We start from the raw sequence: 20,052 nt of genomic DNA, 5'->3' as shown, positions 1-20,052 counted from the left end.
TTTGCAAACGATTATAGTTTCATCCGAAACGAGGCGCTATTTATACGCGGCTTGCCATCCGTCAAGTGTGCTGTTATAGGGCGGATTGTTTTAGATGCAAGTTTTCGGAGAAGTAATTTAATGCAAAATAATCATCGTGCGCTAACGTAAGGCATAACACGTTCTCTATACATGCAAAGCGAATCTGTTGCCATCGATATCATAAACGTAAGTAACGTGGCATTATTGACTTAATTTCATGACGGGATTGAGATAATCGCATTCGCAGTAACGACATCATTATAAAACCTTGCGTTAACCACAAGGCTAATGTGGGTTGTAAGACAAACTATATATCATTCTGGTCGCAAGAAAGAATAATATGTACAATAAACATCACAATCGCAAGTGAAAGATTATTGAAATAACAATTTGTTATTTTAATAACACAACCCACAAACCATTTTGTAAACAAACAAATATAAAGCTACTATGAGCGCAGAAATGTATCGGAGAATCGTAGCTTTTTTTTGCAGGATTGAGCTACTTTTCAAAGTCTCCGAGACAATTGTCTCCGTATAATTGCACGGTCACAAAACTCATTACTAACTAACTCTAACTAACTATTTCAAAACTATCTCTTTTGATTCAATTACATAAACACCTTTGATTACCTATGACTATATTGTCAATTCGGATGCACGGTAAGGCCATGGTTTATATTATCCACACATAATTGAAAATATTCGAACACTAATAAGGTTCAGACATATTTGCAAAAAACTGCGTCCAAAATCGTTTTGTTCCTATCGATTGACTATCGACTGCTATTGATACCAAAGGTCGTTATTAAGCCTACTGATGAATTTCTCTTGTATGTTTTAATAAAATATTGCATAATAGTAGCTTTCCACATTTTTTCCACTAAATATCTACTGTAGTCTGCATCATACGCGGTATAGACAAAATAATTAAATGAAATTATATTGTGTAGAAGAGTTCGCTTCCGTCGTCTTCGTTTCTCTCATTGATTTATCATGGTTTATGCTTTAAAAACCGTATTGAAGTAATCGATAACACAATAGTTTTACTATTTGCCATTCTGGCAATTTTGAAAGAATATTTATGATTAGTTATTCGGGGTTTCTATCTCATATGAAATATGCTTATCACAACCGAGCATGCCCGGGATAAGGTGAAATGCAAGGAGGAAATGCTTTGTACTAATTGTATATAATTCAACGCAAACGTCATTGACAATATGACGAATGTCGCCATCATGGATTAATACATAAATATGCTCAACATAAAATAAGCCTAGGATGAAGGCAAAAAATGTTATGTTGCTAAACGACACAAAAGCTTTGCTAATTGTCATTATTGTTATTTATCATGTTCATTATCCAACTCTAACGGACAATTCCGATAGAACAACATTCCTAGATGCTGGTTCGCACTGCATAACTAACGATAAAAAAATACTAAAGAGGGCAAGCATGTAGGGTTTTCCGTTGGGTTGTCCTTGGTTGACAAGTCCTTATACATAAGTTACACAAGGTACCCCATACAGGTAATTGTAATTCAATCAGCTTCTTACCTACAAAGAAAAAGAGAAAACAAAAAAAAAGGTTAGTATGCTTTGCTAAAGAAGATAATAATAAAACTCACATTATGATAAAGTAAAATATATTTCAAAATAAAACAACTAATGAATTCTTTTCTTTTTTCTTAACTAATTCCAATAGCATTATTTTCTAATGTAACCGAGTATTACAACTATTCCGACCAATGGTTTTGATTTTATAAAATAAATTGGAACTTCTAAAACCATCAATCATATCTACCACATTCAACAAAAATGCGAAAAAAATATGCGGATTATGTATGCACGGTATTTAATTGAACAAAAAAAAAACCGATTGACATGCAGCTTGTATCCAAAGCTTCCATTTATGGCACAAATCTGGGGACATTAGGCCGGTGGGTGACAGTAAAGAGCAATGAACGCTCAACCGGAAGAGATGATTTTAAAAAGCCGCTCGCATTCTGCCGACTCTTAAATGACAAGTGCGGATATCGCATGGGCGAGGGATTAAATTTAATCAGCACTTCAACGTGACACTAAATTGTGACCAGCAATTAACAAATTACAGACTAGATTAATATCGCTTTCTGTCGCTACCCGGCACACCACTTCTATATGGCTCCATTAAGTATACCGAAGGACAATGAACTTTCAAATTTATTGAAAATGTTTCAAATGAAAACTCAAATTTCAAACAATTTCAAAAAATTGTCGTTCGTAAATGATCATATCGCTCGTAAATGATCATTTACATATAATTTTAACACTTTTTTTAATATTTCGCAAAAGGAAAGAGCGTAATTTTGTTTATGGCTGCTGTGGTTTTTGACGACTGGTACTTTATCAGAAACTCGCCGGACATGGAATCATTAATTGCGTTCGTGTTATTTTTACCACCACTCTTCTGTTTATATTCTTTAAATTAAGCCTTTCGACCATTCCGTTGTACTCGAAATATGACCAAACATTAAACCATAAGCCGAACCCATCATCAGGCAATCTGTCCTGACTCGATTTCGATCTTATTCACACAAGCTCGAACCTTTTCATTTCAGACCTACACAACGGAAGTGTGCGAGGAAATCAACAATCTGACAGGCGTCTGAGTCTTTAACTAGGAAAACGAAGCGTGACAACGCTTGCAATGCATGAGTCTACGTATGTGCGGCTAGAGGAATTTTTTAAAGAATGACAGACCGTGCGTACAACGTTGCAGACGATCGAGAAAATGTTGATTTTCTAGCCGTATCCTTGGACCAGCAAAGATTCTCAAAAGCATCAACGACACCTAACGTATGTAAATGCCGTCTGTAGCGGTACTACAAGACAATCTTACACCGGTTACACAGCGCTATTTGAGATATTACATCGGTTATTTCTAGTCAGTCTCATCAAAGAGATATCCAAAAATTGTTCTATCGGCATTCAGAATAAAAAAAAATGTAATGAATCGAATCTGACCGATTTCTTACAGTAAGGACAGTGACTTTCTGACTACGTAACAATAAAAATAAAACAGCGTGACCTGATGAATCGTTAAGTCAAAAAAAAAAATTGAATTGAGTTAATCTTTTAAACTATCTGCAATCGAAGAATCAGTGGTATTGGTTTATCAGTTGGTATTACTAGCCTTTTTAAAAATTTTCACCGAGATAAGGAGACTTCCTCACTTGTATTTTGGTATTCATTATTTGAGAAGCGAGAGAAATGTGTGTTGCGTTAGCAATCTTCATTGACATCAAATAAAACCACTGTTAAAACAATTACACACACTAATGAGTTTTATAGTATAAACATAATCAAAACAGAACTAATAGTTTAAGTATTGGAAACACTGTCAGCATTTGTAACTTTAAATGTTAAACGTGTTGTTAAATGCATTTACACATTTTTAACGTGTTATATTCCGAAAACTTTTGATTAATTAAATTATGAATCTATTAACTTGATAATTGACACTATTGATTATTGTTTCTTTTCTCTTGGTAATTCTTATTCTGGACCTCTTTCAAATTCCCGCTCAAGCCATAATGAGAAGCACAAACAACGAATATTTATTTCAATGAAAAGCAGCACGCAAGATGCTAGCTCATTAACCGTCATCCATCATTTTATCATAGATTAGAACCATGAACGGTTGAGAAGGTATTTTTGTGGTCTGCTTCACTTTTCGGTTGTATGAATTATGGGAATTATGGTTTCTTAAAAATGTTTTCCAGGGTTATTAGAAAAGCAAATGCTAATTGGAAGAAAATTAAAATTAATTCTTACATTCAATATCACCTAATCGCGTCTAAAAATCACACAAAATAGAGTGAATCAAAGCGATCAATACAACAAAACACCCAAAACACAAACAAACGACAGAAATTGTCGAAAAGGTATCTTATTAATGTGACAAACAATTTATCCCTTGCCCTGAATTTTCTCTTTCTGAAAATATAAAATTTACGTTAAATGAAAACAAAAGATAGTGTCACTTTGCAACTATTACAAAAAAAAACAATAAAATACAGAAACAAATGATCTATTTCATAAGCTTAAGAAATCGTGGCTTTTATTATCCCTACGTCTTCCTAGGGTAATAACAATATAATTAATGTTGGAATGAAGTTAAAAGATAATTTTAGCTCTCTTTCACGCCTCCATTCGTTTCCTATTTGTTGAACACTTTCACAAAGAAACGAAACATACTCGAAATGACAAGAACATTAAGCTATTCGCACGATCGGTTGTTTAACCTTGTGCGGCGTTAGTGGACGAAATGAAATATGACCAAACATTAAACCATAAGCCGAACCCATCATCAGGCAATCTGTCCTGACTGGGATGGTCGATAAAACGCGCTATTTTAAAGCCCATTACCACTAATTGAAGTGAGCAGTTATCCGTCAAATGTGGTTATTGTAACTTTTGCGTTAAAAAGACACGACTAGTGATAATAGATCCAATAGTTTCTTTGTTAGCTTTCGTTTATTAAAAAAAAATGCAATTATTGCATTGCATGCGCAGCGTTTTAAACGTGAACAGTAGACTGATCTTCAGAATAAATAGCAATTAAGAATTGTAGAGAAGAATATTTTCATCTCACCCTGTTGTTCATCGCTATGTACTCTATTCTAGAATTTACAAAACAAAGTAGAAAACAAACATTTACTATTCAAAATCGTTCTTTTTATTTATTTTCTTGCTCCACAAACAAAACAAACCAAGCGAATTCAAACTAATTATCTCTTCGAGGTAAGGATAAAAAAATAGTTTGAATTCGTTGTGTTTTATCGAACACAGCTTTTCCACAAAGCCCGAAAACGCGGTAAGGGCAGTACTGAATAGAAACTCATACAATCTGCTCAAGGTATCGATCGATCCGTTTATATGAGCATAAAGTATCTCCTTGAAACGAGAGCAGAAAATCTTTCTCGACCGACTACACATTGATCAAAGTTTTTTTCATTCTACTGCTGGTCCTTAATTGAAGAAAAATTAAAAATTCTGAAAAAATAACCATCATAATGGTGTTGTTTGGAAAACAAATAGCAATACTCATGAACGTGAACAACTTAGACTTCTCATGATGGGCTCGCAGCAGCTTGTGCGAAGCAATTGATGTAAACTTATACGGGCAAAAGAAATATTTCCTAAAAAGAAGCATCCCCGAGGGCTAACCAACGGAATGGATGGATCGAAAAACGTACAACATCGATTCTTTTCCTCAATAATACGAAACACACTTTTTTCAACGAAATATCCCTCAACCGTTTCAGTTGACTCTGTGTCTCGACGACTGGAATAAATTGGTAAAGAATACACACAAACAATGGAAGTGAAAAAAATACATTAAAAACCAAGAAAACTGAAAACTGATCGAATATCCTGTGTCATTCTGTTATCAACAAACAAGAAAAAATTTAACATTTACTTCCAAGCTTTCTTAGAACACGATTTGAGGCCACGCAGTTTATACCCAACAGGTATTACAACTTAAATCGGCTTCCTTATGTTCTTCCAGGAACTATTACAATTTCTAAACTATAATGTGAAAAAAAATCAAATAGCAAATAATTCTACTTACGCATTGCGTGTATTGTTTGAGGCTTTTTTTCATTAGGATTTTTTCTTCTGTAAATTAAGGATAACATTAGGCTGGGTCGATAAGGGTCCAACAACGGCTGAGTTTGCGCTATTAAGATATTGGACAACAATGCAATCGTATCATGGCCCTGTCACAAAAGACAACGCATTCTTGGAAAGACAAATAACTACAAGATTTGTAGCATAGACAAACGACAAATAGACTGATGTCTATCTTGAAAATACTTATATACAAGATAGAAGATAAATAATCTTCTAGGAAGAAAATCTGCCAAAATACACACTGGAATTTTAAAATTAATGTTGATTTTTTTTAGAACGTCCGTATAGACTTATTTTATTACGTAGCAAGGGTAGTCAGTCATGAGTACGGGGGAACATTCCGCAAGGAATATTGTCTCGGTCATGTCTTGTGAAGACCTGCACCACAACCAATGTGCCACCGGATGTTTTTGGTGCTAGAACTGCCTGACTATTCATATTAACCGATACGGTTTCTATTAATCATATTAATTTTTGAGGGTTCAACAATTCTACTGCAGTTAATGCTTAACTTACGCATTTCGAACATGACACGGTAGGAGAACAATAAGACGTAATGTTATACAAGTGCGTCGCCAGACTGCAAAGAACGCGCCATCGAACGTCTTTCCTGAAATATATGTGTTCTAGATTCTTTCTGATATATTAGTCCTACCTTGCAGCTGAATATATCTTGACAACAAGCAAGGACCGTGGTTTATATTTGTTCTAGCGATTCCATACAGCATTTTATTTCTGATAGAGTACCCTTTGAACTGTGCTTTGTATCGTGTATTTGCCACGAACATGCACAAATGCCAAAGAATTTACTTTTATTCACAATTAAATCTAAAACTTCGAAGTACAAAAATGAGTAACAATACAATGCTTAGAAGCAACAGTCTATATTGATACTTATACAAATGTCAATGTAAAAAAATCTTAATTTTATAAAAATTCGTATAATAAATTTTGACCATAACATTTGCTTCATTTATAATACATATGTATTATATGCTACTAGTAAACGCAGTACATTAAAGCATAATTATAACTTTATAAAATATCTTGCATCAAGACTACCAGAAAGCGTAAGAACAAATACTACTGGTGACTAGTGAAACAAAGCGTATATTCAAGAAACCACTTCCAAAACGTTAAAAAGCATTGTAATTTATTGCACACCTTTCACTAACCTCACTATCCCCCGCACGGTATTTTTTTTTCGGTGTAAATGTTACATGGACGCTACCCTTACGTGACTGAAAAAAATGCCCTCTCGCATTAGTACACCCCCGGTGGAAAAAGTACATTGCCACCACTCTTGGGTGAACCCTTTTATCATCCGATGTGTTGTGGTTACAGGTTTACAGGACGCAAAAACGCCTCTTTTTGTCACCCACCACCACCAAACAGTTCCGCCGGACCGAAGCAGCGTCCAAAAGAGCGGTAAAACGTACCAACTTCGGAAGAGAGTTCATGCTTTGTCACGTACACCTTTTCATCCTTGCGCACACAGCGCTTCTTCCGCATACGTACCCTCGGCGAGACGTACGTCTCTTTGTGGGTTTCCGCCGAAGGACACACCAACACAATTTCCCTTATCTTTGCGCCACCGATGGTCGCACGTTGGATATGCGCGCGCGAGTGTACCGGCACGTGAGCGAAATGGAAAATTGAATTTCAATTTTCCTCACCCGTTGTAACTCCGGGTGCCAACCAGGCCGCGTCGAACATTTTCGTCGATCGTACGCGTCCTGCTGTTATTGGCGGTGGACATGGGTGGAAGGGTTCGTGTGCCGAGGGCAATATAAACGAAGTTGTAGGTACGTTTGCACCATCACAAGAGCGTTTCCTAACTGCGTTGGTTGTCTATTTCTGGGACAATCAACATGGGTTCAAGGATTTGTGGGGAAATAAAAACTTTTACACGCCGAACTATGAATGAACATTAGAACGACGAATGCATGTCATTATAATTTAGAATTCATGCGATGAATTAATTGCATATTTATCATCATCATATTTATCATCACTACATCACATTTTAAATATAAGGACACGTGCATTTCGGATAGCAAAGTTTTATTTTAAAATACCAATTAACTAAAATTGCTGCTACAATTTACGATTTAACATTCAAAAACATTGGAATTAATTTTTTACTGCATCATTCTAGGCGCAACTCTCATCTACATTCGCCAAAACTCTGAATGAAAAACTAAGCTATAGGTGAAATTAAAAGCTCCATGCCTGCGTGCATTCTGTTAGTGCAAATTTCACAACCATTGCACAAGCTGTACCGCGAAAGTTATCTCATTTTGTTAGCAGCTCCTCACCGATACATTAAAACAAAAACGCCGAGACACAGCCTCGGGAGAGTATTCCATTTGGAGTGTGGAGTTCGTATGCCTTGCCTTGCAGCGGCTGAACCACATTATCCCTTTCTTTACCTTACCGTAACCTCATCATTTTGTCATATATGAGCGTGAGATGAGGCTGTGGCAAAGTGCATCCCCGCCCCCAGCCGTCTCAGTTTCTTCGTCCTTCCCTATCCAACTTCACCGGGCATAAACACATCAGACAGATCGTTACTCATTTTCAGGATAAATAAACTCGCAGATGCAACCGCACATCTCTGCGGATGACACACAGCTTATCGGACACAGTATACATTGTGCACTAAAAACCCAACGGCTACTCCGTTTTCTATCGTCCGGTACGGCATGGTTCTCGTACCGATCCATATTTAAATCTCCACCTAATATGGACGTGACTAGGGTCATGAGTTACGTTCACAAAATTGTTTTTCTTACTTGTTGTAGAGAAAGTTAACAGCAAAACAATAACCTTCATCTGGTGCTATTATTCCATTTAGAATGCTCTCTAAAAGAATTTATGAATCATTATGGCGTACACAGCATAATTTATTTAAAAAAAAATTAAAATGCCATGCAGTTTCATTAAATAAATATTTCGGAGCATTGTTCTACAACATAATGATATAGTTTCAGAACTATATAAAAAATGATTCAACACATTAAAGTATAAAATATTAAACAATATAAATTCACAATGGAACAAGAGAAATTATAACTTGAATGAAACGAATTATTTTCAATCCCGGCAAAGAAGCTCTGCCACCCTCGCCAAATGGACAAAAAAGTTTAATAACTCAACCACAAGGGAGAAGAAAACGGGATACTTATAAGGGCAGTCTGGTCCGCTTCTCACACGATCATCACGGATAATGGTAAAACTTTAACCTTGACGTGATGCAATTCTGCATACATCAACATCCAACGAGTTTCGCTTCCAACCAACACTTTGTAATGGGGGCCGTCGGTACCATCTGGGACCGTGTGTGCCATGTGCGCGCTCTGCTCCATTTTGTTTGGCCTCATGTTGGCCTGCTCTTGCGAAGCTGCGCGCTTGCTTCCTAACCGACAACCCCAAACACAACCAGCCCGTCTTCTCTACCTTCGCGCCGAAGTATGATGTGTAATTAAACTTGCAACAACCGGATCATTCTATTCGTTCGATGGCATCCCTTTTGTCGTCCGTTTGCCGGTTATGGGAAGGTCCGTGTGAGCCACGAGACCGTACACAGAGAAGGTATGGTTGGTTGGTTGGGGTGTATGTGTACTCTGGATGATTATTCCAGAATACGAAGCCTTCTGTAGGACCGTCAGACAGTTCACCGGTCGCTGTGTGACGTACGCGCCACCACGATGATGGGTTCGGGCTGGACGACGACGACGGTCACGAGCACGCCGAATGTAACTGATTCAAACTGTTATGCAAAATGTGAAGCTGACATGCAGAAACAGGCTGTTCAACACTACCACAAGCTCGTTCAACACAGCAGTGTGTCGTGAGCATGTGAAAGCGCAGAGGATGCATTGTACCAGCACATAGTTGAAATGCACGTCCTACAGTACAACCACCATCATTGGAATGAGGACAGGACACGACTAAGGGTTTTGCAAATCTGTATCATAATCACTAGGAGTGTATGGTGCGGTAGGTAGAAACAAATCAGAGGCAAGCGTTATGATTAGGCGACAAAAAAAAGGATATTTTATCTAAAACATAAAGTTTTTACAAAAAACATTACAATTATCAAGAAATTTAATATAATTCATAAAACATACAGATTCTGCATGTGTTCTGTGATTCTGTTCATATTTTTTTTACCTACAACGAATATGATTTGACATATCGTCTTGTTAGACAGTCGACCCTCTTCCCCAAGCAAACGATCTCCACTCCAATTCACCACCACTTGCTTCGTGTACTGTTGAAATTTTGATATTTCTATCGAATGCAAACCTATCCTTCAAACAGGCTCTTACGGTCCATCACCAACAGCATCATCATCTTCATCATCACTAACGACCGGTGCGGTGGTGGTGGAACACCAGGAACGGTTGTATTTGAGACCGATTCACTTTCCGATCCGTGTTTAGATCCGTACCGAAAGGTCAACGGGTGGCACGAGCTACGGGCTGGATGTTTGCACCGTTGGCTCAGCTTTTACTTAATCCGCACCCCGTGAGTGTGGAATGAAATTAATCGTTCAGTACACGATGGATGGATTTGCTCACCATTCATATTTTATGGATCAATTATTTCCATTTATAAGCAACGGCTATGCAGAATGATATTTATATCTTCGTAGTTTACAAGATGGACCATTACTTGCAGCAAATAAAATCAAATAAAAAATATTGGTATGGAGATGATGTGCAATTGAAATATTAACACAATTCCGAAAAATTCGTTACCTTAGAAATATTTCTCTTTCCTCAAATTAAAACTCTCTGCAGTGACAAAAAACGAATCAAAATCTGAAACACTCTCCGATTGGGATTTTTACAATCTCATTAAAAAGCAATCGCGTCTTCGTCATCATGCTTCTTCTGGGCAAAACATTTTAAACACGCTTTCGCCTCTAACGTGTATATGCAAAGAAGTGCTGATGAAGGTGCGGACTTTGATGCAAACACGCAAAAACCCTGGTGCTCAAGTTTTGTTCCGTTCTTCACACAAATATCGATTCACTCCGGTGGGTTGACTTCAATGTAGTCTCACCACAAAACATGCGCATCCTTTGCACGATGATCTACTTTGCTCCTTCCATCAATCATACTTTCCTCCTCCATTCGTTCTTCGTTTCCTTCCCGAGAATCACTAGATTTCGTAGTATCATCAACACTCCTCTGACGTTCCGGTGCTTATGGTACAGAGCAGAGCGTTTCTTGCAGTGGGTCGCACTTTGGAAACAATTTCCATCGACTAATTATGGTAATTAGTGTTTGCTTTGTCAGGTACAATCACCTCTCCGCGCGTATGTTCTCGCGCGTACTTTTTCCCGACAGCGCTGGGGATGGACGGAGCGCGCCTGGAAACGCGCATACAGCAGCTTAGTCTAAATAATGCTTGGTTCTATAGATTAAGCAGATGCGGTTGTGGAATTTGAGGTTGCAAAAACGCTTTGTCACGGTTCTGCTTGCATTACAGTTAATGCTTTTAAATGAATAAAATCACTGCGTGTTAGCTAGGTACAACTCACAATCATTAGCAAATATACATGACGAGCTGACGTACAGATGAGTCTGCGCAGATAAACGATTTATGCACGGAGTTCGTATTACATCTTGTAATCTAGATGTAACCAATTTAGTGTTGAGAACATTCAAAATTTTATTATTTTTATTTGTTGGTTTTCCGGCTGTTTCTCCAAGCGCTATCAAACTGTTCCAAGCTCATAATATCAAACAGAGCCGGTCTTCTCTGAGATATCGAATACCTCAAAGAATAACGAAAAGTACCAACATAGTCTCAAGGCTTTCGGAAATAGTTCTTCGTGATTTGACAATACTTGCGGATGCAGGAAACAGACGAAAGAGTTTTAGCATCCGTTGGCAAAACGAGACAGTATCAACAGTTCCTTCAATATTGCATTCTTAGTCGATGTAGACTGTAGAAAATGTCAATCCGTAACGTACTTTGAAGCAGGATTTCTCTTCAAGGATTTATTTTTACACAACATTGGAAGCTAGAAAACGATGTACATGCAAAAGGAGTACAAGTTAGCAGCATTTGCCTCCAGCTGCCCACTCGTTTTCCACTCTTCGCTCACAAAGCGAGCCAGGCACCAGCCACCTCGATTCGTCAGCGGAACTGAGTAAGATTTTTCATAGTGTGCAACAAGATAACACTCCAAGACAGTAGTCCACGGGACATCCACTAAACCGTACGTATCAAACCTACCAAGGAGGAAAGGAAAAGTTCGTGCCCTCGTGGGAATCGAAAGAGTTTCCATAGTTTGGTGTTGTTCCACTGGGAAACGTTTTTTTCTTACCGTAACTGCTCTGTGCAAACGAACGAACAAATATTCAACTACTCGCCAACGAACGGTCGGTCAGCAATGTGTTGGAGGGTATTTCATTTTATGTGCATATCCCATCCCGCCGGTAAACGAACGCTTATGGTAGCACCGGAACCACCGGTCGTGTGTTCGCTACGGGTCACAAATTTCAGTCAAAGTGGTCAAATTGAGAGTAGGAAAAACAACAAACAAACACACACGCCCAATGCGAACACAGCGCAATGATGGCCAAATAGAGAAATGAAAAGCACACGTACTACCTACAAAGACGACCGGTTTCTCGTCGTCACGCTCCGTCGCACTCGTAAACCCATTTGCCAACGATCTCTAGGTTACAGGATAGCACAGCAATCATATAAGCTAGCAATGATCGCAATTGGGGCGCACTCGATAAGGAATCACAAGAAATCGTCCAATAGAATGAAGCAAGGTAATACGATTTCTTGCGAGGTTGTGTTTTCGCCTTCAAAGTAAAAAATAACATCTTCAAACGATGTGCTGTTGTAAGTGCATTTGAGAACAAACAGCTCGAAAAGAAAACCAAATAATAAGCATAAAAATGTCCAAGAATTTTTATAAAACACGTCGGAAATACGAGTGGAAATAAAAAAAAATAACAAAGCAATATTCAACATTGCAAAAATTGTAATATAAAATGAATAACCCTCAAAGCACCCATAAACAAAAAATAGGAAATTATTAAATTCATACAGTTCTGGATAGCATTGTAATAGAAACGTTCCAATCAAGAGAATATTAGAGGAAGAAAAAAGAAACCTACAACCATCCACTCTACCAGACTATCCCACAGACTTCAAAAACAGTTGCACGATACTGGAAAAGATGACGACCGGCCGTAACTGCATCTAGCAGCTGCTTGTCTCAAACACACCGGAACGGGCAACGTAACATCGCACGCGCTCAGCTGGAGAGCAAAGGAATCGAGCGCCAACAACCCACACATGGCAAGAAAGAAAAAAAAAACCATCCACAGAGCGAACAGACATAACCTTATTTGCCCAGTTCACGGTTGGATAAACATTCCTCGTTTGCTCGTCTTGGGATGTGGGAGCAATATTCGTATCTCCGATGGGATTAGAAGAAGACTCCACATACAGTGCACATCCTAGCTCGCAATAGTTCCTTTCAATTTGGACCTATTCCGAATCCATGGGTAACACTTGACAAGATCCGAGTGGCACATCCTCCACAACCACAACGGAGAATTGTATGCACAGACACCGCTTTAAGCCCAAAAGTTTCCTATCCAAACGATAGCTAACATATTATGCCGGACAACGGACGGAACAAATATCCTCACACAATCCTTTCTTCTCGAGGGCATGGCACACAGTCAGCCGACCGATAGCCGAAAATGTTTCATTGATGCAGCTTTAGTCAGATGCACTTTTGGGCTGCTTGACTTTTCTGCACCGAAATATTCCTATTCTGAAGACCAATTGTATTCTCAAAAGTTAGACATTCTTCAAAAAACTGGGAATGCGAGTGTGTAGAAATTTCTAATATTTGATTAAATAGCGATTTTTGGTTTACATAATACCATTCTATCAGATAACAGAACAAAAACAGGTCAATGTCTCCAATATGTACATCCAGTCAACTAATGATTGACCTGACTTTTAAACAAATATTTCTTTAATATGCAAATATGCAAATAGTATGCAAATATACTGAATCTTTACACATGAAAAAGTAGATTTATAAAAGTAAATTTATAAGCTAAGATTTGAAGCACTTACCACTTTAACCGGTGCTGCGAATAGTGGTGCTGTTGGTTCCGGTTCCCGTTCGGCCTGCAGTTGGGCACGGGCTTGTTTATCCCGTTCTCTCCGCTCCATCCTTTCATGCTCATCGTCGTGCCTGTGGGGTGGTAGCAACAGAAACCAGAAACAGATTAGTTAAATAACGAACTCCGCGAACGACGCTTAATGCTTTCTATCCATGTCCACTCAATTGTTAAAACATATGCCTTCACATGAATCAACTTTCAATCAATGTAGCATAAAATGTACGCTTATTGACACAACGAATGAATCAAGGTTCTCTCAATGCCTACTCGTGCAATATATTTTTTGTCGCTGTATCATCTGAGGTCAAACAACAATGCATCAAAAACAACAAAACAAAAAACAAAAAAACGCGATCCAAACTCGCATCGACCATTTTAACAGGGTCTCACACACAAGTCCTCAATTTGTAGCGCGTTAAAGCATTAAAATACAATATCATGGCCAATACCGTCATGCTGAACGTTTTATTCGATCGAATGCATACGGGTGTGTAACTCTTCGAACATTTGTGCTCTCGCTTCGCAACAATGCTAATTCCATTGAAATAGGAATTAGGTTATCTTCCGTTGGGTATTGGATGCTGGTAGAATTCGCTGGAGCTTCGCCATATAAAAACAAATATCCAGCATCGTTAGCCACGCTATTGCAACAGAATTATTTTCTTATTCGTTTTTACATTCTAAGTGTGTTAACGATTTGAAGCAGATTAGGAGAATATAACAAAGATTACTCCTGCTCCCCATCATTATATTACATCACCTCGCGGCACTGTACTTTGAAGGAGTGTTCATATTAACTACAATGAACACCAACTTCCAACGGAATCCATTAAGGCTGTGTTGTGACATTAAAGCAAAATATAATTGAAAATGGGAATAGAAAGATTGTAGAGTGACATAACATTTGATTGCGGCTCGCGCGTCGTCCTGCCCTTATATACATTCTTTTTCTGTTAGTGCTTCACTCACCGCAGTAACAGATTAGAGATGAGAACAATCACTCTTTTCAATGATTTGAATCAGAGTCAAAGAATGGGTTTAAAGGGTTGAAACCTTTACTCACTCTTTTCAGATTCATTAAATTGTATTGCAGTGTATTAATGATTTTACCACTCTTTTGCGTGTATACTCACTCTCACTCTCTGTGCCGACTAGAATCTCACTCAGGAGTGAGTAAAACTGTTTTATCACTCTTTAGATTATAATCACTGTGTAAGAGTGAGTAAAAGAGTAGTATACCTCTTTTGAGATTGAGATTTGAGGTTAAAGTAGTCATAAAAACTCTTCGTGCTGATTTATACTCATTCACTCTCTCGAAGGTTTCAACTCACTCATTCACTCTTACTCAGCGCGCACATCTCTAACTCAGATATCCCGACCGTGAAGCTTTCTACTTCGTAAATACGACATAATAGTTCGACATAATGTCCGACAGTGACAGCAGCGGTCGGTGTAAACACCGCATGTTTACAACAGCATATAATTTAACAGTATTGATTATGTTTTTAATTTACAATTTTCACTTTAAAATGCTCATTTCAAAATGTTCTACTTCATATGTCATTAAATTCTCATTTTGGCACACTGTAATAACACACCGAATATGTATAAAATGTATCATCTTACGTCTCACCAAAAAGAGACATTTTACGCATTCGTATTTATTTCTCCTTAACATTAGTTGAACGGTTCCCATTATACATTGGACGAACTCTGGTTAGTGATACTAGGCGAGACACATGGAATTTTACCCCTTCAAAAGCCTATGAAACAAATTCATCATAACACAAAAACCGGAATCGTCATGGTCACCGTCCTCGACAGCCCCGGTACCTAGAAAAGCAGGATGGTAAGGTTCTCACGGATTAGATGAACGCAATACCAGGAAGTTCTACAAAATTCCCTGCTGAAATGCCAGCTTCAGTGTACCACGTACCATCTATCTTGCGATGTCTGTTCTAGTTTTCATGCTAATTTATTTATCATTTCCTACCAGTGCTGGTCACTACACACCCGTCCTATTTCTGGCAATATATACCCCGTAGGCGTCATTGAACTCGTTTACTATAACAAGATACGCACACATTGGTGAGGGAAAATTTAGCTAATGTGGCGCTCTTTCCCAACGATATTGATTATTTTGTCTACATCCCTTAGACGAATTAGAAAAAAATGAACTTATCCACATTCCGTGCACTAAGTGCACACGCAAACTTGTTCAACGGACGAACATAACGGACAAACAAAACACACATACACCATTCACTACCGCACAACTTCAACCATTCTTCGTACAGCTCGCCATCGCAGCATCTCTACATGATGCATACTTAATGGCAGCGTTGCCCATTCCTTTGGCGATGGGGAAAAGTCGTCATCAACGTTCGAAAAATTTGCTATCAAAAAGGACACGAGGTTCGTCTGGCAACAAACCCGGACAAAGAAAAAAGCGTCCGACAAGCATACTTCATCGTTCGCAGGGTGACTTTATATGATCCGTACCAGGATGCTGGGAAGATCAGCAGCAATGTCAGGCTAGTAGCTCGAGTACCATGCGACGTGATTGCTTGATACTGTGCTGCATATCGCTCCAGTTTCCCTACGTTACTCTTTCTCACTGTACAATCCCACACAATATAAATCTCGCCATATTGTGCCTTTCCTGCTTCTCTGTGATCTCGCTTATACACATCAAACATTATGCACATAGGTGCCGAAGATGGTTAAAATGAATTTTATTTTCATCGTTCACCGTACGCAAGGAAACTGATAATAGTCGTTGCAACCAGTTGGGAGTCATGGAGGATACTTTCCGTATGTCGCTACTAGTGAGCAAATGCATTATAAACAGTTTCCATCTGGACTAGCTATCGTTTGCACCGAGATGGGCTTGTAAAATTATTTTTTAATGTATTCAGCTCGTCTACAACACTAATTTAAAAAAAAACTCATTTTCAAACATTTTTATGAATTAGCACACTAATAATGAAAATTCTATGTTGAATACACAAAAATCAAAAATATTTCGGTTTGCAAATAAGAAAATATTTGATATGGAAAATTGAAAACATGCGATCAAGATATTGATTTTATAAAGAATTTTTTTATTGAGAAACATTAATTTTATAACTCTAAAAAAAAACACTCTATATTCACACTATGTTCATAGAAATTGTTCTTTTGAGTGATCGTTCTAGGTAACCTGCTATGATAAATATAGATCTATTTTTCTTTAAATTTGATTTATAATTCATCAAATCAAATTGATTACCAATCACTCAAAATTGTCCAAAACAGAAAGCAATACTCAATTCCCACTATCAGAGACTAAACAAATATATATGTTCTCTATTGTTATACTCACGCTATTAAAACAAATCGGATGAACCACACAAAAATAATTTAAAATCAACGTCAAGTTAATAACTGATAGTGGTTTATGGTTTGATGTTGATAAACCGTATTTGATCACTTCTCCGCAGGCAAATAGTTGCGGTTAAATATTATAGCCTACATGGGCGAGTTATTACATGTAGCATTCTAGGCCAGTATGAAGTCCCACAAACCGCAGATGCATTCGTATTCGACTTTGAGATTCACTTTAGGCAGATGATGTAGTGGTGTAGCAGCCTGCCGATACTTACGACTTACAGAAATGCGTAAACGCGACCCGTAAAGCAGACCAGACGCTAATTTTGTTAGATTGTGTTATCACAAAGTTAACCAACCTCATCGGCCACAGTAAGCCTTCGGTAAGTGTGTGGTAATATGTAAATATGTATACGTGTGTAAGAAATTGTCTTGCTGACAAGACAAACTGATGCCCGTGGCCCAGCCGGAGGGAAACCAATTCGTTTCGCAAATCACTACATAAGCCGTTCGTAACAACCAGTCTAGTGCACTGTGTTTAAGTTCAAGCCAAGCAACGGCAACGGAAGGGGATGTAAAGATATGTAAAGATATACATGCGTTATTTCTTCCTTTGAACAAGAAGCTTCCCCGCCTCATAACTTTTTGCAATACGATCCCGGGCCGCTGAACTTAAACAAGAGGCCTAGCTGCATTCGAAAACTGTATCATTAAAAACGGTAAGAAAGTTTAATAATAACGGAGACTGAGATGCACTGATTGTGGCCATAAACGTCATTAACCTAGACATTTCGTGGCACGGCAAAGAGTCGCAATTCAAAAAATCAAACAAGTGAAAAAATAATTTGTCGTTCAGAGTAATACACTGCAAAAAAGGAATGAAGTAAATTATTAAAAACCAACAAAAAAAATTCTCCTAAAAACATTACGGCTAATATTCAATTAAACATCTAATTAGCGTATGCCTAAAGCTCATTTAGCAATGTGCCCGCTCTGGTGAATACCGTTACAGAACAAACCGATAATGAATTTAATTACACCAATAGTCTTATCGATTGTTAGCGAGTAGTAAAATTGTAGGGTATCGATTTAAATCACCCATATCATGTGCACTACAATACCTCAGAGCATTCCAATTGAATGGTTCGAAATTTTAATCATTCCACACTCGTCTCATCATCTCCACCGGGTGATTTAGTAAATTTGCTCCAACAATCGAATCATCCCAATAATCGACACATTATAAAGCTAAACACCCCCACACGCAGTACGGAATTCCCTAACGTGGTGGCATTCGCAAAGCGATTTGTTTGGTTTAATTGAAAAATATCGCTTCTGACATCCTGACCCAGCACGAAAACTGTCCGGGCTTCAATTACGCTAAAACGGTTCAAAACGGATGGGGTTGCCGAAACCGAACACCCGGAAGCATATTGTGAGCAACAAAAAACACCCTTCCACAGTGAAAAACTCTTCAACGCTTCAAGCACCGCAACATCTCATGTTACTACCTCCCCGTTTGGAGTTTTGTTGGAGCAATAATCCGCTTTCGGAAGTTGCAGTTTAGATCGATCGGGTGTATAGACTGACCGAGTTTCACCGGAAGCCTCTGCCTCACACCTGCACCTGCTTACTTCGTCCATTTTCAGGGCAGATTCAATTATCTGACCGAAAACATTACACCACGAGCGGCATTATACCAAAATGACTAACAAATAATATTCTCCATCAAGGACATGATATGCACTTTTTGTGTTGTGTTTGATCGACAATTGCACGTTGCGGTACTGCAATAGAACAGTGCAATCGAAAAATACAGGGTGTATCACATCTGCATTTAATTATGAAATATCTTTGATTTAAATGAAGTAATTATGTTTTTTTTCTTCTAATTCTGTTTGTGATTCTAATTAATATAATATTACTGAATAGCTCAGATTTTACTCCAAACAATTAAATGAGCCCCTTCTCAGCATTTTTACTGTTACTATGTCATGTGTAGCTGTTCTTATAGCTGCTGATACCCAAAACAATGTCCTTGACTGGTTGATGTATTTGCTTTGGATCCCCATTTACCTCTCAATAGATGACTTGCGTCATCAGATCACTATATACGTAGGCCAGTCAATATTGTCTGTGAATATTAAACGATCTGCGAAGAAAATCTCACAATAAAACCAATAAGGCAACTGCAGTAGAACGATTTAGATGTTTTGTAGGCGATAATATCTGTACTGACAAACTTGTACCGCATAATCTTTAACTAAAGTGATTTATATTTTGTTAATAATCGAAATTTCACGATTTCTAATACGACCTTAACAACAACTTTTTTTTTGGTACACTCTCAGACATTAGTGTTCAAAACGGTTGTATATAGTTGGAAGTGGCAAGGCTAGGAGCCCCTATTCAAGTACAATAGGAAACAACAAATGTGTAATCATTGTTTACGCTTTGTACGTCACACATTGTTATTTGTTGTAGCGTTTTGATAACTACCCGTGCCCCAATTTATGCTGTTAGCATTGTCACTGGAGCAGCGTTAGAGTTATTATGTTTATGTGTTAGTGTTGCGAACGTTTTGGTTAATAAAAGTTTCACACCATCATGATTGTACGAAAAACAACAAAATACAACGTATATACAGTCCAATAGAAACGTAACAAAGCACAAAATGAAGAGAGTTGGCGGTAAGTGAACTCTTTCTTCTATTGTTATCGTCCTCTAAAAGGAACGATCGAATCACGCATTCCTCAGCATCATCACATCAAGAGATCTGTCTTTGGTCATAAAGAAGATCTT

General features: G+C 38.0%; 1 protein-coding gene across 1 annotated transcript in view; it reads right to left on the bottom strand.

Moving 5' to 3' along the window:
* LOC128305669 (uncharacterized) overlaps positions 1 to 20,052 on the bottom strand; it is a 75,667-nt gene that overhangs the window by 23,616 nt on the left and 31,999 nt on the right. Inside the window, exon 3 of the mRNA XM_053043238.1 lies at positions 13,832 to 13,952. Coding sequence (XP_052899198.1) covers positions 13,832 to 13,952 — 121 coding nt within the window. The remainder of the gene's footprint in view (positions 1 to 13,831; positions 13,953 to 20,052) is intronic.

This window comes from Anopheles moucheti, chromosome 3 (genome assembly GCF_943734755.1).
Source record: "Anopheles moucheti chromosome 3, idAnoMoucSN_F20_07, whole genome shotgun sequence".
NCBI classification, from domain to species: Eukaryota; Metazoa; Arthropoda; class Insecta; order Diptera; family Culicidae; genus Anopheles; species Anopheles moucheti.
This window is presented reverse-complemented; position numbering and strand designations above follow the sequence as displayed.